The sequence below is a fragment of the Papaver somniferum genome, chromosome 2 (genome assembly GCF_003573695.1).
Source record: "Papaver somniferum cultivar HN1 chromosome 2, ASM357369v1, whole genome shotgun sequence".
Taxonomy (NCBI): Eukaryota; Viridiplantae; Streptophyta; class Magnoliopsida; order Ranunculales; family Papaveraceae; genus Papaver; species Papaver somniferum.
Genome location: NC_039359.1, coordinates 134,128,349 through 134,145,868, shown reverse-complemented (window position 1 = coordinate 134,145,868; position 17,520 = coordinate 134,128,349). Strand labels below are relative to the sequence as shown.

General features: G+C 35.6%; 1 protein-coding gene across 1 annotated transcript; it reads left to right on the top strand.

Annotated features, from left to right (window-relative positions):
- Positions 1 to 15,228: 15,228 nt before the first annotated feature.
- Positions 15,229 to 17,246, top strand: LOC113349180 (GATA transcription factor 12-like). Its single transcript, XM_026593110.1, has 2 exons — positions 15,229 to 15,649; positions 16,188 to 17,246. Exons 1-2 carry the CDS (start codon positions 15,326 to 15,328, stop codon positions 16,923 to 16,925), a joined length of 1,062 nt encoding a protein of 353 aa, XP_026448895.1. The 5' UTR covers positions 15,229 to 15,325; the 3' UTR covers positions 16,926 to 17,246.
- Positions 17,247 to 17,520: the final 274 nt, after the last annotated feature.

Sequence of the window (17,520 nt, the reverse complement as noted above, 5' to 3'; positions counted from 1 at the left end):
ATTTCAAGTGGCTGATCTTTTCACCAAGACTCACTCTGCAGCTCGTCTTCGATTCTTAATTTCCAGACTCAAGATGTGTACTCCACCACCTTGAGTCTGATGGGGGGTGTTAAGATATGGTCAAGATATGATATATCTTGACATTATTGTGTTTGTTATTTGGTTGTAACTGCATATATATTCTTTCTGTATATATCTTAGATATTGTTAGGTGTATCTTTTATTTGTCTTATCTAGTTGTTAGGTGTATCTTTTATTTGTCTTATCTAGTTGTGTAAACATTTATAAATCAGGCTTTTGCCTATCAATGAAGAACAGAGAATTATTCTCACAACTACATTAGAATCTCTATGCTCATGTTTATCACCAAGATTACAAAACCAGAATACTTGAAAAATAAAATTAGTAGGAAAAAAAAAGTCAAGCAATAAAAGAGGAAAATGGCTGTGGGTTAAAATTACGATTTCTACTTAAAGATCATCCTTTTTGGTAAACTCAGGTGGGACTCAAATCCATCGTACTACTATACTACCTACAAATTAATACGGATTTTAGAATGTACGCAAACCCCGTACGTACTTGAAAGAGACAAAACGATGTAGAAAAGTGTCGAGCCGACAATGTCATTCGGTTATTGAACTTACGTAGGTTACGCTTGAGAAAATTAACTTTGAGTCTTTGACAGTAATTTGTTTTACTGTGTTGGAAAGAGTTAATTTGATTAGTGTTGTTTTATGGGGGTGACTTATGATGGACTTTGAGATGCGTACTTGGAGATTATCGAATTTTTTTATCCTACCGGAGAAGATAAAAAGGGGGAGTAAGTTGGTACCTGCTTTATCGAGGACACATTTAAAAAAAAAATCCATGCTATGAAAGAAAGGAGAAACAACAATTGCCGTGGGTGAAAGTGCAAATCTATTTAAAGGTCTTACTTTTCGGTACACTCTTTTTTTTTCTTCACAAAATTAGTTAAAAAGATTAAAATCAACAATTTTTGGGTGAAAAAGACATGTAAAATTTGATACTGTTTAAATTGACGAAAATGTAAAAATAGCCGGGATGTAAACAGTTTTATTCTATCATTTTCAAATACTTTTTCTTATTTTTAATTTACATCAGGATGCATCCAGTTTCATCCTCGCTCTTTTTTAAGTTTATGTCAGGATGAATCCAGTTTCATTCTTGTTATTTTTTGGTGTCCATTTCACCCATACTAATTTATACCCGTCCATTAGAACCATGTTTTAAAAATATTTGGCCAAATGACCCATTTTCCGTTTTTTTTATAGGCAATGGTGGGACTCAAATTGACCGTACAAATTAATACGCATTCTAGAATGTCCTCAAACCCGTACTTGGAAGCGATAATAAAACGATGCACAAAGCGCCGACACTGTCATTCGTTTGAAAAACAATTTTTTATTTTTTATTTTTTTTGGAAATCATATTTCGATTCATTCAAACCAAAATAGTGATTACATGATTGCTTACAAGATTATCAAAAACACCAAAAATACAAGATAATCAAAACCCAAATACAAATGATGACACCAATTGCAAATACATCGCGAAGAGAAAGAGTCATGCACCGCAAAGACATCCAATTTTTGTACTAGTAGTATTGACGAATGATGGTGTGAACCGGGATCAACTCCGACCATTTGAAATAATTATCTTCTTCAATAAGAGATGCTCCAATTAAAATGGAGTAATTTTCCCAAAATCTTGTAGATACAAACGAATCCGGATGCCCTAAATCCCTCTTGTTGAAGATGAATCCAAAGCGAATCCGAACAGAATCATAGATGTTCTTGATGAATCGAGAATAGCAAGTCAAGAAACACCATGGAGATTTGAAAGAATCGCTATTGTGGTAATTCGCCAGTGGAGTATTATTTATCTTACGTTTGAGAAAATTAACCCGACAATAATTTGTTGAAGTTGTTTAATTGTTTAAAAAGAGTTTGATTAGTGTCGTCTTTTAGGGGTTAAGATGGACTTTGAGATCCGTACTTTTATTGAACTTTTTCATCCAACCGGAGTAGGTAAAAAGGGGAAGGAACTATTTTTATTTTATTTTATTTTTTTCTATCGGCAAAGGTTAAGAATAGGTAAAAGACCTACAAGGAGTAGGAAAACAAGCTCAAGAGCTACAGACTGACAGCCCAACAAAGGCAAGAGGAACAATCTCTCGACAGAACACCCCCCACCACACACACACACAAAAAAGGCACAAGAATTACATTAAGAACTAAAATAAGTACTCCAATTGGTGATGATTGAATCAAGATTAATACCCTTCATAACTTCATCATTGCGAACCCAACAGTAAGCTTGAATCTGCACCTGCTTAAGGACCTCGGTCACATTAAAGTTATTGTTTTCAAAAACTAAAGCATTCCTTGACTTCCAAATGGTCCAGCAAATGGAAGCAGGTAAAAGAGGCCAAAGCTTCTTTCCGATGGGATGGATTATTCTACATCTCCAACTTTTAATTATCGAGTCTATGCAGTCCGGTAAAACCCAAAGAAGACCAACTCCTGCTAGAAAATGATTTCAAACTTGGCTAGAAATCTCACAGTGAAAGAGAAGATGAGAAACCGATTCTCCCGCAGAACAACACAAGAGACAGCCGTTAACAAGAATCTTATGTCTCTTGTACAAAAAAATCCATAGTAACTAGCCTTTTGTGAAACACCAACCAAAGAAAAAACCAACTTTGTGTGGCCATATCCTAGACCAAACACTTAAGTTTAAAGTTGCACCATGGTTTTGTTTCTCTAGCTCAACATAACAAGATTTGACGGTGAACTTACCAGACTTGTCGATATCCCAACTTAAAACATCATCTTTTGTACCATTGTAACAGTTCTGAAGAAGATAGGTCAGAGCGCAAACTTCTTCAATTTGGATCGAAGAAAGTCTTCTATCTAAACCTAAGTTCCAAGACCCACCACTGTTGACAGTTGCAGTACATTTGTTAACCGTCCAATTTTTTGTAGATGCAATGGCATATAGATGGGGGAACTTGGTAGACAAAGGTTGGTCACCCACCCAACGATCTTCCCAAAACAGAACCGACGTTCCTTCTCCTACCTTGATAGAGGAACTTGATTTGAAAACTTGAAGATGCTTGTAAAATGCGCCTGTTTTGGAGCTTTAGTTTCCCTATCAAAACCAGCAGAACCGTACTTGGAGACTATTCCTCTTCTTCAAAGAGCTTGTTTTTCAGAATTGAAACGCCACCACCATTTACAAATCAAAGCTTTATTCATACTTCTCAAAGATTTGATGCCCAAACCCCCTTTAGAAAGTGGGGTGCGAACCTTTTTCCATTTCACTTGGTGATGACTCTTTACGGTGTCGCTCTTATCCCAAAGGAAGTCCCTCATTACTTTTTCTAACTTATTTATAACTGTCACCGGAGCGGTAAATAAGGAGAACATGTACACAGGAATACTTGATAATACACTTTTCACCAAAGTGAGTTTACCTGACTTGTTGAGGACCGATCTTATCCACGAAGGTAGCCTGCCCTTGACTTTCTCTAATATAGCATCTCACTTTCTCGAACCCAAAGCATTATCACCCAGTGGAAGCCCCAGATAATTAGCCGGAAGGTAGTCATGCCTACAACCCAACATACTAGCAAGTGAATATAAATTAGTAGCTCCAGCCACTCCATACATACTTGTTTTGGGAAAATTGATGCGAAGACCGGATACTAGTTCAAAGAGAACAATCAAATACCTTAAACAATCCACCTGCTCCCTGGATTCATCAAGGAACACTAGAGTATCATCTGCGAATTGCAAATGACCTATTTTCAAACCATTAGAACCAAGTTGAAAACTTCCCAACCTGCCCAAATTCATGCTGGATTGAAACATAAGATGAAGAGCTTCCGAAACAATCAAGAAGAAAAAGGGGAAGTAAGTTGGTACCTGCTTTATCTCGGGCACATTCCTCTCTTTTGAGCAACCAATAGGACAGTGATAGTGTGACAGTATCGAAAGTAATTATTTTAAAAAAGAATAAGTGACACTTGCAAATTCTTTCTGGCAAAAAGAATAAAAAAAATTATTTACAACGTTAAAAACGTGTAGTTAATTATGGTGATGACAGGGTTCATAAGTATGCGACACTAAATCGCTGGTGAGCATTTGGAACTGCATGTATACATGGTGTTGCTTCTCATGATAATAATCTTTCACAAATATATATAGGCTTCTAGATATCTTTTAATGAATCCTTAATTTTCGATTCTTCCGAAAAACAGAATTGTTTCCAAGGGCTCTTTAATTGTCGAGGAGGTGGAAATCAAGTTTTCTTCTTGGTCTTTTGAGAAGTCTACTTCTTCAAATCTCTAATGTTTGGATTGTAATTACTGGTGTCCCTCAACATACTTGGAATATTTCTCTGTTCCATACTATATGAGCAGCTTGTGGAGGGCTTTTAACGATTAGTCATGAGACTAGAACAGGGGAAGTAATTTCAGAGATTAGACTAAAGGTTAAAGGACCAGTTCCAACAGGAGAATGGTCTCTAGGGTTAGCAGGGAAACAAGAATGGATTTCAGCTCGAATCACTTTGGCTGAAAAACAAGTGGAACACTCGTCGGGAATTCATCGGAGCCTGGTTTTTGAACCTGAATCCTCATCGGTGGGTACTGGTATGGAGGAAGATGACTCTTTGCGTCGCTCAAGGTTGAAGCAAGGACATCCATCTGTCATCGCACCGTTGGATTGTACGTCTACTCTCTTAAATGCTCAGCCACCTCATCGCACCGTTGGATTGTACGTCCACTCTCTTAAATGCTCAGCCACCTCCATTTAATGGCGCGAAGGACAGTATTGCTTTGTCAGAGTCAGGTCAAACATCAAATTCAAATTGGAATTTCTCCGCTTCTCGTCAAAATGCTAAAGTTACGGCATATCAGGATTGTCCTTCGAAAGCCCATTTGGGATTCTTCCCTAAAGGTACTTTTGACAACAGTAGAAAGCCCAAGGTTATACAGAGCCCATCTTCTTCAATCTCTAGTAAATCTCCGGATCGGGCACTTGTTCATAATAACACAGATGATGTAACTAGTAGATTGGGGGAGCATGATGTGTCTTCTGCTGATTCTATGTATCTGAAAACAGTTGCCTGTGAGTCGCCTCTTCTCGCACTGAATAAGGGCATTATATGTTTTTCCAATTTAGAAGAAGGAGAAATCCCAATTCCTAGTTGCAGGGAGGATACGGAGCAGACAGGGAATAAATTTCAATCAAACCCATCGTATGATTCAATTAATTCTCAAGAGTTTGGTATTCCACAAAATAAGGGTTCAACTGTTCATTCGAATTTGGAAGAAGGAGAAATCCCAATTTCAAGTTGCAGGGAGAACGAGCAGACGATGGAAGTAAATCAAACACACCCATCGTCTAATACAGTCAATTCTTCTTTGGGGTCTCAAGTTTTAAATCAAATGGTGGAAAGAAGCAAATTGCCTACCAGGTTAGCAATATTGAAACCCCTTCTGATTCTTGTTTCTTAGGAAGACAATGTGATCCCGACAAATTAAACAAGGCTCAAAGATACTTGGAACACAAGTTTGGTACTCTATACGATATGGCAACAAGAGTTTTAAGTCATGCGGAAATGACTTTTCCTGATTCTAAAGAAGAGTTTATGGAGATGATTGTTCATGGAATTCAACTTCATGCTGATGCTTTCAAAGACAAAATTTGTGAAGGAGGAGAGGCAGATTCTATTGGAATTTCTATTCCATCAAGAGTTTCACTTAGTCTCGGGCATGAGTTCAATGAATTGAATCAGATGGAAGATGGGGCAAATTCATCTTCTTAGGATCAGTCAATTCCCCTGGATTCGAAACATTTAACCAATTCCAAGGGATAGAAGAATATCAGGAGGTTGCTTCAAAAATTGCCGACATCAACATTACCAAATCAGCAGCATCCCGACATCAACATTACCAAATCAGCAGCATCCGAGCCGCTTCAAGGAGCAAACACCAAGGTGTGCAAGAAGTCTAAAGTGACGGGTCTCCTCCAAAATAAGACATTAAGCACCAAAAAGAAATGCTCTTCGAGATCTCTTACTAGTCCTAATAAGATTTCAGCAGGTAATCTCATGGAGTTTGGTTGTATAATGGGGTTAAGTTTTCCATTTTCAAAGGCAAATCGTCAAAAAATGTTTAGTGGTGTAGCAAAAAATCACAAGGGTTTAAATGTGGAAGAGGTTGATGAAAATCCTACTTAAATGTAGCTTGCGCTCTTGTTTTAGTTCGCAAGTATGGTTGGTTAGTTTCTAAGGTTTATCAAAAGGCCTTTGTTGCTTTTTTGTTTATCCTTGAACTTTTTTCCTTTGGTTGGGGTTGTTTTCCCCTCTTTTTGGTGTATTCGCTCGCGCACAACTTGTGTGCTTCTTAATACAATTTCTTTTGATCGATCAAAAAAAAATATAGGCTTCTAGATGCAAGTAAATTTTAGGCAATTCTTTTCTTAAAAGTGTTGGAATATCTTGCAACAATTAACTGCACATTAGATGTATCAAAATAATATGTGATGAACTGAATCAAAACAACTCTATCGAAATAACTTGATGAGGGCAGAATCACAGGTTCAACAAGTTATCCTTAACACATTAAAAGAAGTGAACACGTAGCGGAAAACAAAACAAGAAGAAGATTAAAAGAAGACTAAAAAATAGTCGCGGTACTAATGATAAAATCCAATTGGAATTTTGAACAAGTTCAATTAATTATTTAATACATAAGAAATGAATTAGTTATTTAATACATAAGAAATGAAGTGAGGCTTATGATTGAAAGAAAAAAAAAAAGCCTAGGAAAGAGAAATTAGAATGATATTTTAGCAACCCAAAGAAATTTGCAAGAAAAAGAAAGGATGATTTACTAACGCATGTCTATTGTCATGGCGTTGTACAAATTTTAACCGAGTATCCAATACCAGTGGATACCCGTCGGGTACATCTGATTAGGACCCGACATTAATCGGTTCCCAGTAGGCTCTAACTGTCGGGTACTAAATCTATTAATATATCTAATATTACTTCCCAGAACTGAACCCGTTACCTTCAGGTCCGGTTCGGTTCTGGGTAATTGGGTACCCATTGACAGCCCTAAATATATAGGAAGATTACTGGTTACCAAGCACTAAACCTCCTTCACTAAACCAACACATGGAGCTGACAACGTCAACAAGGTCAGTCACTTTTTCACCAGAATAATGACTTGGGATCAAGACTGTTAGAGCACTGCTCGGTCGAACTCGCAAGCGTTGCTATCTCAAGCTTGTTTGTCAAGTTTGGTTGTCAAGCTTGTTTGTAGTTCACACTACAAATACATATGGTTTACGGATCATTATGTAAGGGGGAGTGGTTTTCATGTGAGATAAAGTACTGACTAAGGGGGAGTGATACATATCACCATAGTATTGTTGTCAAATTTGTGATACAATTGGACTTTGATGATGTGTAATGATAGTATGACACTATATAACAATGATTGAGAGCAAATGTTTTCTCATTGTTATAGCTACGGATCTTCAACAACTATGATGTTGAGTTGAACACGTTCAGAATCACTGAGTACTTGGAAGTGATGAAGATTTCGAGTAATGTTGAAGAACCAAGGAAATCAAACATTTGGATGATAAGCTACAAAGTTTATTTATTTTATAATCCATATGTATTGATAGTTTTGCCATTAAAATTGACAAAGGGGGATACTGTTAGAGCACTGCTCGGTCGAACTCGCAAGCGTTGCTATCTCAAGCTTATTTGTCAAGTTTAGTTTTCAAAACTATAAGTCTTGATTTCTAGTCTACTTATAGGTAAGTCTCGGATTATGATAGAAAGTGTAGTTGAGCATTAGACTTCACCACGTTCATCGATTGAAGACGAAGAACTACTAAGGGGAGCTTATGGAACTTCATCAATTATGTGGAGACTTGAACTCATCTATCACTCAAAAGTCTATCTACTATAACTCTTATTTGAGACAAAATTCGTATAGCTATATAGCTTCGATTATACACATTTGATATTTCGAGCTGAGTTTAACTCGCTTACATATTTTTCGGAATATGTATTGGTAAGATTTCGCTTTAACCAAGTTCATCTTATATTCTTGACGAAAGTCAAAAGATAATCATGTGAAAATTTCCTTGTAACATCATACATGATTTGTGTGAGACAATCATTTGATGTAGACTCGTAATGGTTCGTATTGATCATTCAATCACTTGAAAATTGCTTTGAAGCTAATAGTTTGTGTGAGACAGCTATTCCCGTCTTCCGAGAATGTTTCAATGATTGAAATTTGAGTTTAAAACGATTAACCATGATTGGTTATAAACACAGTATGCGTACTTGCATATGTATAGTCCAAGACCGACAATCTAGTATGCATACCCGTATGCGTACTGGTTGGTCAGGTGAAGTCTGGGATCTATAGTACGCATACCCGTAAGCGTACTGGCGAAGTCAGTTGAAGTCCGAGAACTTTAGTATGCGTACCCATACGCGCACTATATTCAACTGAGTTCGGATGTGAACGACAGTATGTGTACTCGTTTGCATACTGGCGAACACAGTCCAAGTCCGTCTACTTAGGTATGTGTACCCGTTTGCGTACTTGAGTAGGTTATGTTCTAAAATCATTTTTTCATGAACTAATACATTTATATATTAAGGAATGCAATCTTTTGCAAACCGTGGCTATAATGTTCATGAATTGATTCGAGTGAATCAAAATAAATTTTTCTTCAATTGTGTCTTGTATACTTCTATGAGAATATAAACAATTGAACAACTCTAGAACTAGTTTCATTTGAGTCATTTGAACTAGTTATGGTTAAGATGAATATGGTTGATATGAAAGTGTTCATATGGCTAACTTCGGTTAACTATTGTTGAGCCAACAAAGGTGCACACGTTTAGGTACGGCTACTCACATATAAATGAAGTAACTTTTCATTTGTGTGTAACAAGCTAAGTTCGATCTAACGGTTGAAAGATATTAGATGGAGTCTAATCAGGTTTTCATCTGACGGTGAATATTAAATGCTTTGTTACCAAGGTAGCATTGATTGCAAACCCTGATTTGAAGACTATATAAGGGAGAACTCTAGCAACTGGGAAACCTAATCCCCACACCTCTTGTGTGATACTAGTTGCGACTAGAGTCGATTCTCCTTTAACCTTAGGTTTTTTCCAAAACCCTGTAGGTTAACGACTTGAAGACTTCATTGGGATTGTGAATCCATACCCAACTATTTTCTTTGTAGTTGCATGTTCTGATCTTGCTGTTTTCTATCGTGATTGAGTACTATGTTCTCTAAGATTGGCTCGAGATTTAATCTCGGATAGGCAAGATAAAAAAGTAGTCACAAACATCTTCGTCTCATCGTTTGTGATTCCACAATATCTTGTTTCGTTAGCATAGGATTAAGATTATTGTGAGGTGATTGATATTTCTAGGTTGTTCTTCGGGAATATAAGTCTGGTATATCAATTGGTTCTTGTTCACCTTGATTTATCAAAAGACAGAACAAAACTCATAGGCATATCTGTGGGAGACAGATTTATCTATTCAATAGACTTTTCTGTGTGAGAAAGATTGGTTTATCAAGTCTTCGACTTTTGGTCTTAGCAACTCTTAGTTGTGGGTGAGATCAGCTTAGGGAATCAAGTGCGTAGAGTCCTGCTGGGATTCAGAGACGTAAGGAGCGCAATTGTACCTTGATCAGTGTGAGATTGGTTAGGGCTCAACTACATTCCATTCCGAAATTAACTTGGAGTAGGATAGTGTCTGAAGCGGCTTAATATAGTGTGGTGTTCAAACCTGGACTAGGTCCCGGGGTTTCTCTGCATTTTTTGTTTCCTCGTCAACAAAACTTCTGGTGCCTGTGTTATTTCTTTTCCGCATTATATTTGTTTATATAATTGAAATATCACAGGTTGTGCGTAAGTTCAATCAATTGTGAATCCAACCTTTGGTTATTTCTTATATTCAATCCGGCTCGCAAATTCCTATTTGTTTGATTGCATATTGAATTAAGAAATTGAGATATAACTCATTATTATACTTTTCTTAAGATTGAGTCTGACTGTCTAGTTGATTCTCTTGAAAGTATATTGGAGTTAGTCCATACATATTGTTAAGCGAAATATTGGGTGTGGTTGTTAGACCCTCGTTTTTTCAAAGACAAACTCATAGCTTGCTTTCATCAGCCTACTATTGCCAAAATCAAAAAGTTACAAATTCTGGTTATAGGATTTGAAGATGTTCCTTATTGGAATTTAAACTCCTAAGGTGTGTTTTATGTTGAGTCTCTTTATAATTCCATTAACTCTACTGGAAGTGAATCAAAATATTGGAGCAGAATTTGGAGCATGCATGTAACACCTTCAACTAAAATAAAATCGTTGTATGGAAAGCTGCTCACCCATACTTTCAGAAAATACGTGATGTTCCAGTATAATTCCTGAGAAAAATACCACTTGTACTTTATACAATAACGGTGAGGAATCCCTCACTCACCTTTTCATTCAGTACAACTTCTCCTCTCATGTGTGGATGTACCTTAACAATTTGATATATAGTATGTGACAAACGGAACTACCCTTTCTATGAATGGCTAAATTTCTGGTTTGACAACCATAATAGAGATGGGTATGTTATGAATTGGGATGATTTTTGCATCATAATAATTTGGTATATATGAAAAGCACGATGCAATTTGGTCTTTAGGAAAACAAAACAAAACAGTACAGAAATGGCAAAAACTATATAATGATCCGTTAACATTCTTAATGTAAGCAACCCTGACTATAGCATCATGCAGACTTTATATTATAACCCTATGCATGATGAAACTCCAGAAATCACTAGCAAAGAAACTTAAAAGAATTGTATACTTGTGCCTCTTTAGATAAGAATATGCTTACCCATGCTGAATTATATAAGTTTAAGCATAAGACTTATTTTTGAGTAACCATACATGTACTACTGTTGAAGCCAGAGGCATTCATCCTGAATGTCATTTCAAAAATGAACTTGAATATCTTTAGTATTTTCGTATTTGATAATTCTTTATTGTCCAAACTACCTTGGTCATTATAAATATTGAAGCTTGTAAATTTTACAAACTTATCCCTTGGACCCACTAAACTAATCATTTGTGTGGGAAATCCCTTGGAGTATTCTTGTAATACTCGTTTAAGAATAGAGTATCCTATTTAGGTGAAATCTCGTATATGCACTTCGTTTAAATACTTCTGCGGGGTCAAAGAGGTACTAGTAGTATCGTATGTGGGAAACTAGAATCACATTGTTGTTTTAATTTTCGATTATTGATTCCATAGGCGTGAACTTTTGATGGTCTTCTTCTCTCTTCGGACCGAAACTTCTCACGTCTCTCACTCTTTCCACTCCGCCCATTTTCTCCACTTACTGTGAGATCAATATATGCTATAACTACTATAAATACGTTACTCAACATATTTACAAATATATCTCCGATGTACACAAATAATTCTTATCCCTACCTTATTTGAAAACCACTAGAAATGATCTTCCATTCTTATTTGTTATTTCATGACCCGAGTTCCACCATAAAACTTATTTTTATAATTATAATGATCAGGTGCCTCCTGCAGGCGTCAACACCGGCAACCTCACTTCAAAGGAATTTTTTTTTTCTTTTTCTTTTGTAAATTAGGTATTTAATAAAGAGGCTAACTTAAGGCGTTATCAGCCATGGTTACAATAGTAAAGAGATTACATGAAAAGTAAAATACAAAAGCTAGAGATTACATCAAAGGACTTTCGTTTAGTCCAAATTAAGCAAAATCTAGTGTGAAAATATATCAGACCCAACCAAAATATCCAGCCTCAAATGCACCTTTGGTATCACGTGATTTGTCACGAGAGTAAATGCACGTGTAATTTTCCAAAAGTCACATGGTGTCGATGACGATTCTGGGCTCTTAGCAAAGGGAAACACATGCAGTCATGTTAGTGTTAAAATCACACCGAACTCCACCACTTACATTTTGATTCTCATTTTAGAGCCAAACACAACACTAATCACCAAAATTAAATCAGATGTAGCACATGACAGAAGCATCCAGGAAATTACATGATTTATAAAGTGATATCAGTTCTACTAAGTGTTGATACTGTTTCATATAAGATAAAAAAATCTCACCAATCCTGACCGTTGGATCGATGAAATGGTATCAGTACTTAGTAATATTGGTATCCCCTTTATAAATCGTCGGAAATTAGGTCGAGTCATGTAGATTAAGTGGATAAATTCGGAAGCGAGTCATTGACCACCGTCTCCTTTTAGCTTTTGACCGGAGCACATGGTTATAGCTCACACCCATCTCCTCCCTTCATCACGTGCTTATCTCTAGCTTATGGGTCCCAAGTTTAGAAAATAAATACTACTTCAACAACAACACGAACGAACGACCATGAAAGATATTTTTGTTTGCCAAATGTTTTTTTCTTTATTTGTCGGTTGTCTTCCCTTCTAATACAAGCATAGAAGATTGCAAAAAAAAAAAAAAAAACAACTAGGCTAGAAGAATTTTCATCAATTCAAACAAAAATTGGAAACTCTCTCTCACTCCTTTTTTCCCTCCAACAAAACCATCAAAAACAATCCTTTTCTTTTTGGAATAGATCTAAGCAGATTTCTCCATTATTTCTTGCTTTCTAGGTTAGTTAGTAGATTAGTTTAGTTTTTTTATTATGTTTTCAACTTATCCACACCGTTTTGGTGGTTTTATCTACTCTTTTGAGGTTTATCTTCGCTTTAATGGCGATTTTGGGTTATTGGGTTGGGTTCTAAGATCAATAGTGATGCTCTCCAACGACAAAATCTCCATCTTTGTTGTCTCCGGCGACGAACTCTTCATCGGAATCTTCATCATCAACTTATCCGGCGACGAAATCTTCATCAGTGGTCTTTTTGACGACGAAAGCTTCATCATTATTTATAAGAGATTTGAGCAAATCACTCATACTTTGGGAGCATTTCTTACTAAAGGAGAAAAATAAATTAAATGGTTGGATTTTAATTCCGAGAAAAACCATCCTTCTTCCGATTTAATCGGATCTTATTCATACTTGTATTTGTCTTACACCGGTAATCCTTCACTTTTTCTTGTCGGATTTCTCGGTATGGTACTCTTACGGTATGTTCTTGTTACTTTGTATTCTCTTATTTTCGACCTTAAACTCATTGTAACCTTGAAATCCCGTTAATGAAAAGGTTCCTTGTTTATAAAAAAAAAAAAAAAAATAATAACATCAAAAACAAAAATTGGAAAGGGAAAGAAAATAACACCTGGAAAGAAAAAAAAATGGTAACATGTACCCCAATATTACAAAGCTAGAACATTTGAAAAAATAAAATTGAACCGAAGAAGGAAGGAAAAACAACAACTGCGGTGGGTGAAAGTACTTAATAATCTTCCTTTTCTGGTACACTATGGCGGGACAAAAATCAACTGTACCAGTTACCTACATATTAGTAATACGAATTGTAGAATGTACTCAAACCCGTACTTGAAGCTGAAAGAGATAATATAAATTGCCGACACTGTCATTCGTTTGAAAAACAAATATAAATCTCCACATTTTACCGTACGTTTAAGAAAATTAAGTTCGACAGTAATTTGTTAGGGGTTATGATGGACTTTGAGATGCGTACTTGGAGATTGTACGTTGAATTTTTAATCCTACCGGAGAAGGCGAGAAGATAAAAAGGATAACAATGTAGTAGTGGTACCTGCTTTATCTCAGGCACATTTATCTCTTTCGAGTACCCAATGGCAGTACTACAGTGATAAAGTGACAACATGCAACATCATTAACCGAACAATTTTATCAAATTAGATTAGTAATTATTGATTGCTTTTATGATGTTGTTTGTTAAAATATTCTGTCCACACCGATATCATTAAACTTGATAATGTCATTGGGCGGTGATTTCAGTGAACTAAGTTGGAAGCACAACGACACCAAATTCCTTTACGGATAAAAAGATTTTTTTTTTTTACTTTTCATATCCAAAAAAGAATTTCCTTTTTTTTTTGGTATGGTAAACGCACGGACTAATCTTAACACAAAATTGGTTAAAAAAACCAAAATCAACAATTCCTGGGTGAAATAGACAGTTAGATTTTGATACTGTTTAAATGGACAAAAATGTAAAAATAAGCAAGATGTAACCAGTTTCATCGTGTCAATTTTCAAATATTTTTTCTTATTTTTAATTTACACAGGATGTATCCACTTTCATCCTTCCTATTTTTTAAATTTAAGCTAGAATGAAACGAGTTTCATCCTTATTATTTTTTTTTGGCCATTTCACCCAAACTATTTTTTAGTCGTCCATTTGAACCGTGATTTAAAAATATTTCGACAAATGATCCATTTTCCGTAATCTTAATCACGCGGTAGAATTTGAAGGATTTCCGGGAAGGTATATTCTTACTTGGCATACGGTGAAAAGTGAAATGAAACCGAAGTGGGAAAGGTAAAGAAAAACCTGACACGTGGTAATACTTTTCCGTGTGATTTTTCAGTGGAAGGTGAGCTGTAACCGTCGTGCTTAAATGTGAGTTTATGCAAGGTTAATTAAAGACAAAATCTTAAGGACTCAAGGGGTATTATTGATATTTCAATGAAAACAAGAAAATATATTGTTTTTTTTTTATTACGTTTCTCGAGGAGAAAAAGAGTAGTAGAATCCGGTATAAACTTGGATGTTAATGCATGAGTCACACCGACAAAACTGTTGGATCGGTTCCTAAGGGTTTGAATTTCTACAATTTTATCAAATAGATTTTATTTTTGCATTTTCATTTGCATTTTAATTGACCGTTTTGCCATTGGAGGGATTGAGACCATGCTGGTGCTTACTTTTGGGGGTTTAAGATTAAATCTCTATTAAAAGGCTAAAAACTTGACCACCAAAAGGAGAAAAAGGTAATTCAAAGTTAAAAAAGGGAATAATAAATTTCACGAAAATGGCATTTATGAAAAGTCGAAAGCAGGTAAAGGACGGTATAATAATAAAAATGTAAATTTCTTTTTTGTTATTTTCTTTTTAGAAATAATTAATAATAGGTCTTTTTTAACTCGTCAAAATCCTCCATTTTTAGCTGTCCATTCTGTCATCTTCAAATACACAACAAACTTAACTTCTTCTTCTCTCTTTAACTCATCAGAGTAAACCCTAACAAAAAACAAAAAAAAACCAGAAGAAAACCAAAAATGGAATTCATGAATGGGGGATACTCATGCAGAGCAGCTCAATACACACAAGAGAAAAGACATGCAGCAGCAGATGAAAAATCAAGTACTACTGATAATCAACAATTTATTATTGAAGATCTTTTAGATTTCTCTAATGAAGATGCTGCTGCAATTTTAGATGATAATAATATTGATGGAACCTTTGATTGTATTCAGAATTCATCAGCGGATTCTTCATCTGTTACTACTGTTGTTGATAGTTCTTGCAATTCTTATGGGAATGATTTGAATTTTTCTGCCGATTTTCCTGATGTTCCTTTCTCTAATGACCTCTGCGTTCCGGTAATTAAATCCTCAACTCCTCTTCTTCTTCATCTTCTTCTTCAATTTTAATTTCAATTATTCATCAGAAATTGAGAAATCAATTTTTGATGAACTTTTGATTTTTGATTTTTGTTCAGTTTTGTAATTCAATTCTTCATGAGAATCAATTTTTTGGTTAACTTTTGATTTTCAATTCATTTTGATTTTTGTTCAGTTTTTTTGTTGAATTCTTGCATTTTAAGTTACCAGAATTGTTCTTCAATTTTCTTCAGTGTCTAAAGCGAAACTGAAATTCTCAATGCAAAAAAAAAAAAAAATGTTTAACGCATTAATTTCTGAATTAACTGATTAATTCTAATTTCCAACATTTTAGTTTTTTCTTTAATTTAATTCTAGTACGAATTTGTTTTTCAAAATTTGAATTCTTCATGTTTTCAAAATTTTCTGGCGCAATTCAAAATTTTCACCAAAAATTTGGACGAAATTCAAAATTTTCGCCGATATTTTCAATTTGAATTTGAGTTTAACTGAATTTTGTTGAATTTTGGTTTTACAGTATGATGACTTAGCAGAGTTAGAATGGCTATCAACATTCGGAGAAGAATCATTCTCAAGTGAAGATTTACAGAAGCTGCAGATAATTTCAGGAATTCAAACCCGTCCCGATGAAGCATCTGAAATCCGAGCTGAAGAATACGAAACAAAACCCAACATCAGCAACATCAACAACCCAATTTTCAACCCAGAATTACCCGTCCCCGGAAAAGCTCGTTCCAAACGTTCCCGTGCAGCTCCAAACAACTGGTCATCACGACTACTCGTTTTATCTCCAACAACATCATCATCGGAATCTGACGTGTTCTCCAACACCACCACCGCCAGTAAGAAGACTATGAAGGTGGTCGTATCAAGAAAGAGGGAGTTTCCCGATGGGTCATCAATTGGAAATGTTGTTGGAGATGGTCGGAAATGTCTACATTGTGCAACTGATAAAACACCACAGTGGAGGACTGGACCTTTGGGGCCTAAAACTTTGTGTAATGCTTGTGGAGTCCGATACAAGTCCGGCAGGTTAGTACCGGAATATAGACCGGCTTCTAGTCCTACATTTGTTCAGGCAAAACATTCGAATTCTCATAGGAAGGTTTTGGAGCTCCGGAGAAAGAAGGAAATGGACAGGTCTCTACAGCAACAGTTTCTTTATCCTAATCCTGGGTTTAATCATGTATCTAACGGTGATGATTACTTGATTCATCATCATAGTGGGCCAGACTATAGACAACAGCTTATTTGATGATCTCAAGCAGCAGCAAGTCGAGGTTTTAGGAATAGAGAAATTCTGAGGTTTTTAGTGAAAAAGAAAATGTGATTTCTTCCATTTTTTTTTCATTAGTAGTGTTAAGAGTTTTGAAGTTCTGTTTTAACTCTTTTTTTTTGCTTCAAGTTTTTAGTAATTTTCTTTGGTGAAAAATGCTAAAAGAAAATGTTAAAAAAAATAGGAGAGGGAGATGGAAAGATGCAACGGTGATTAATTAGGTTGTCTAATGTTCTTGTAATGCTGATGTAATCAGCAACAAATTTTTCGTAATCTAGGAGGAGATTAATTTTCTTTTCATTTCCTCATTGCATTTGCTTAATATGAGCTGAGCCAATTCTGGAACAATCAATCCAGACCTTTAGTCCTTTTCCTCTCGCTACCAATCTCTCTCAATGTTAGAGAGAGTTAGGCACTGCAGGTTTTCAGGAGTCGGATCTATTTATGATTTTTATCCCACCCACTTCGATCCAAAATAGTTACTTAGCAAAATGCAAATGTCTCATTAACATGTGCTAGAAAGCCTAAAATGAAAGCAACAACTAACTAAAAACAAAAATTAGGGATGTGCTAA

What these genes read in the sequence shown, in the direction of transcription:
- LOC113349180 (XM_026593110.1), top strand. Translation starts at nt 15,326, where the DNA reads ATGGAATTCATGAATGGGGGATACTCATGCAGAGCAGCTCAATACACA. An exon ending in CTAATGACCTCTGCGTTCCG is followed by an intron (nt 15,650 to 16,187) that starts GTAATTAAATCC and finishes TTGGTTTTACAG; the next exon opens with TATGATGACTTAGCAGAGTT.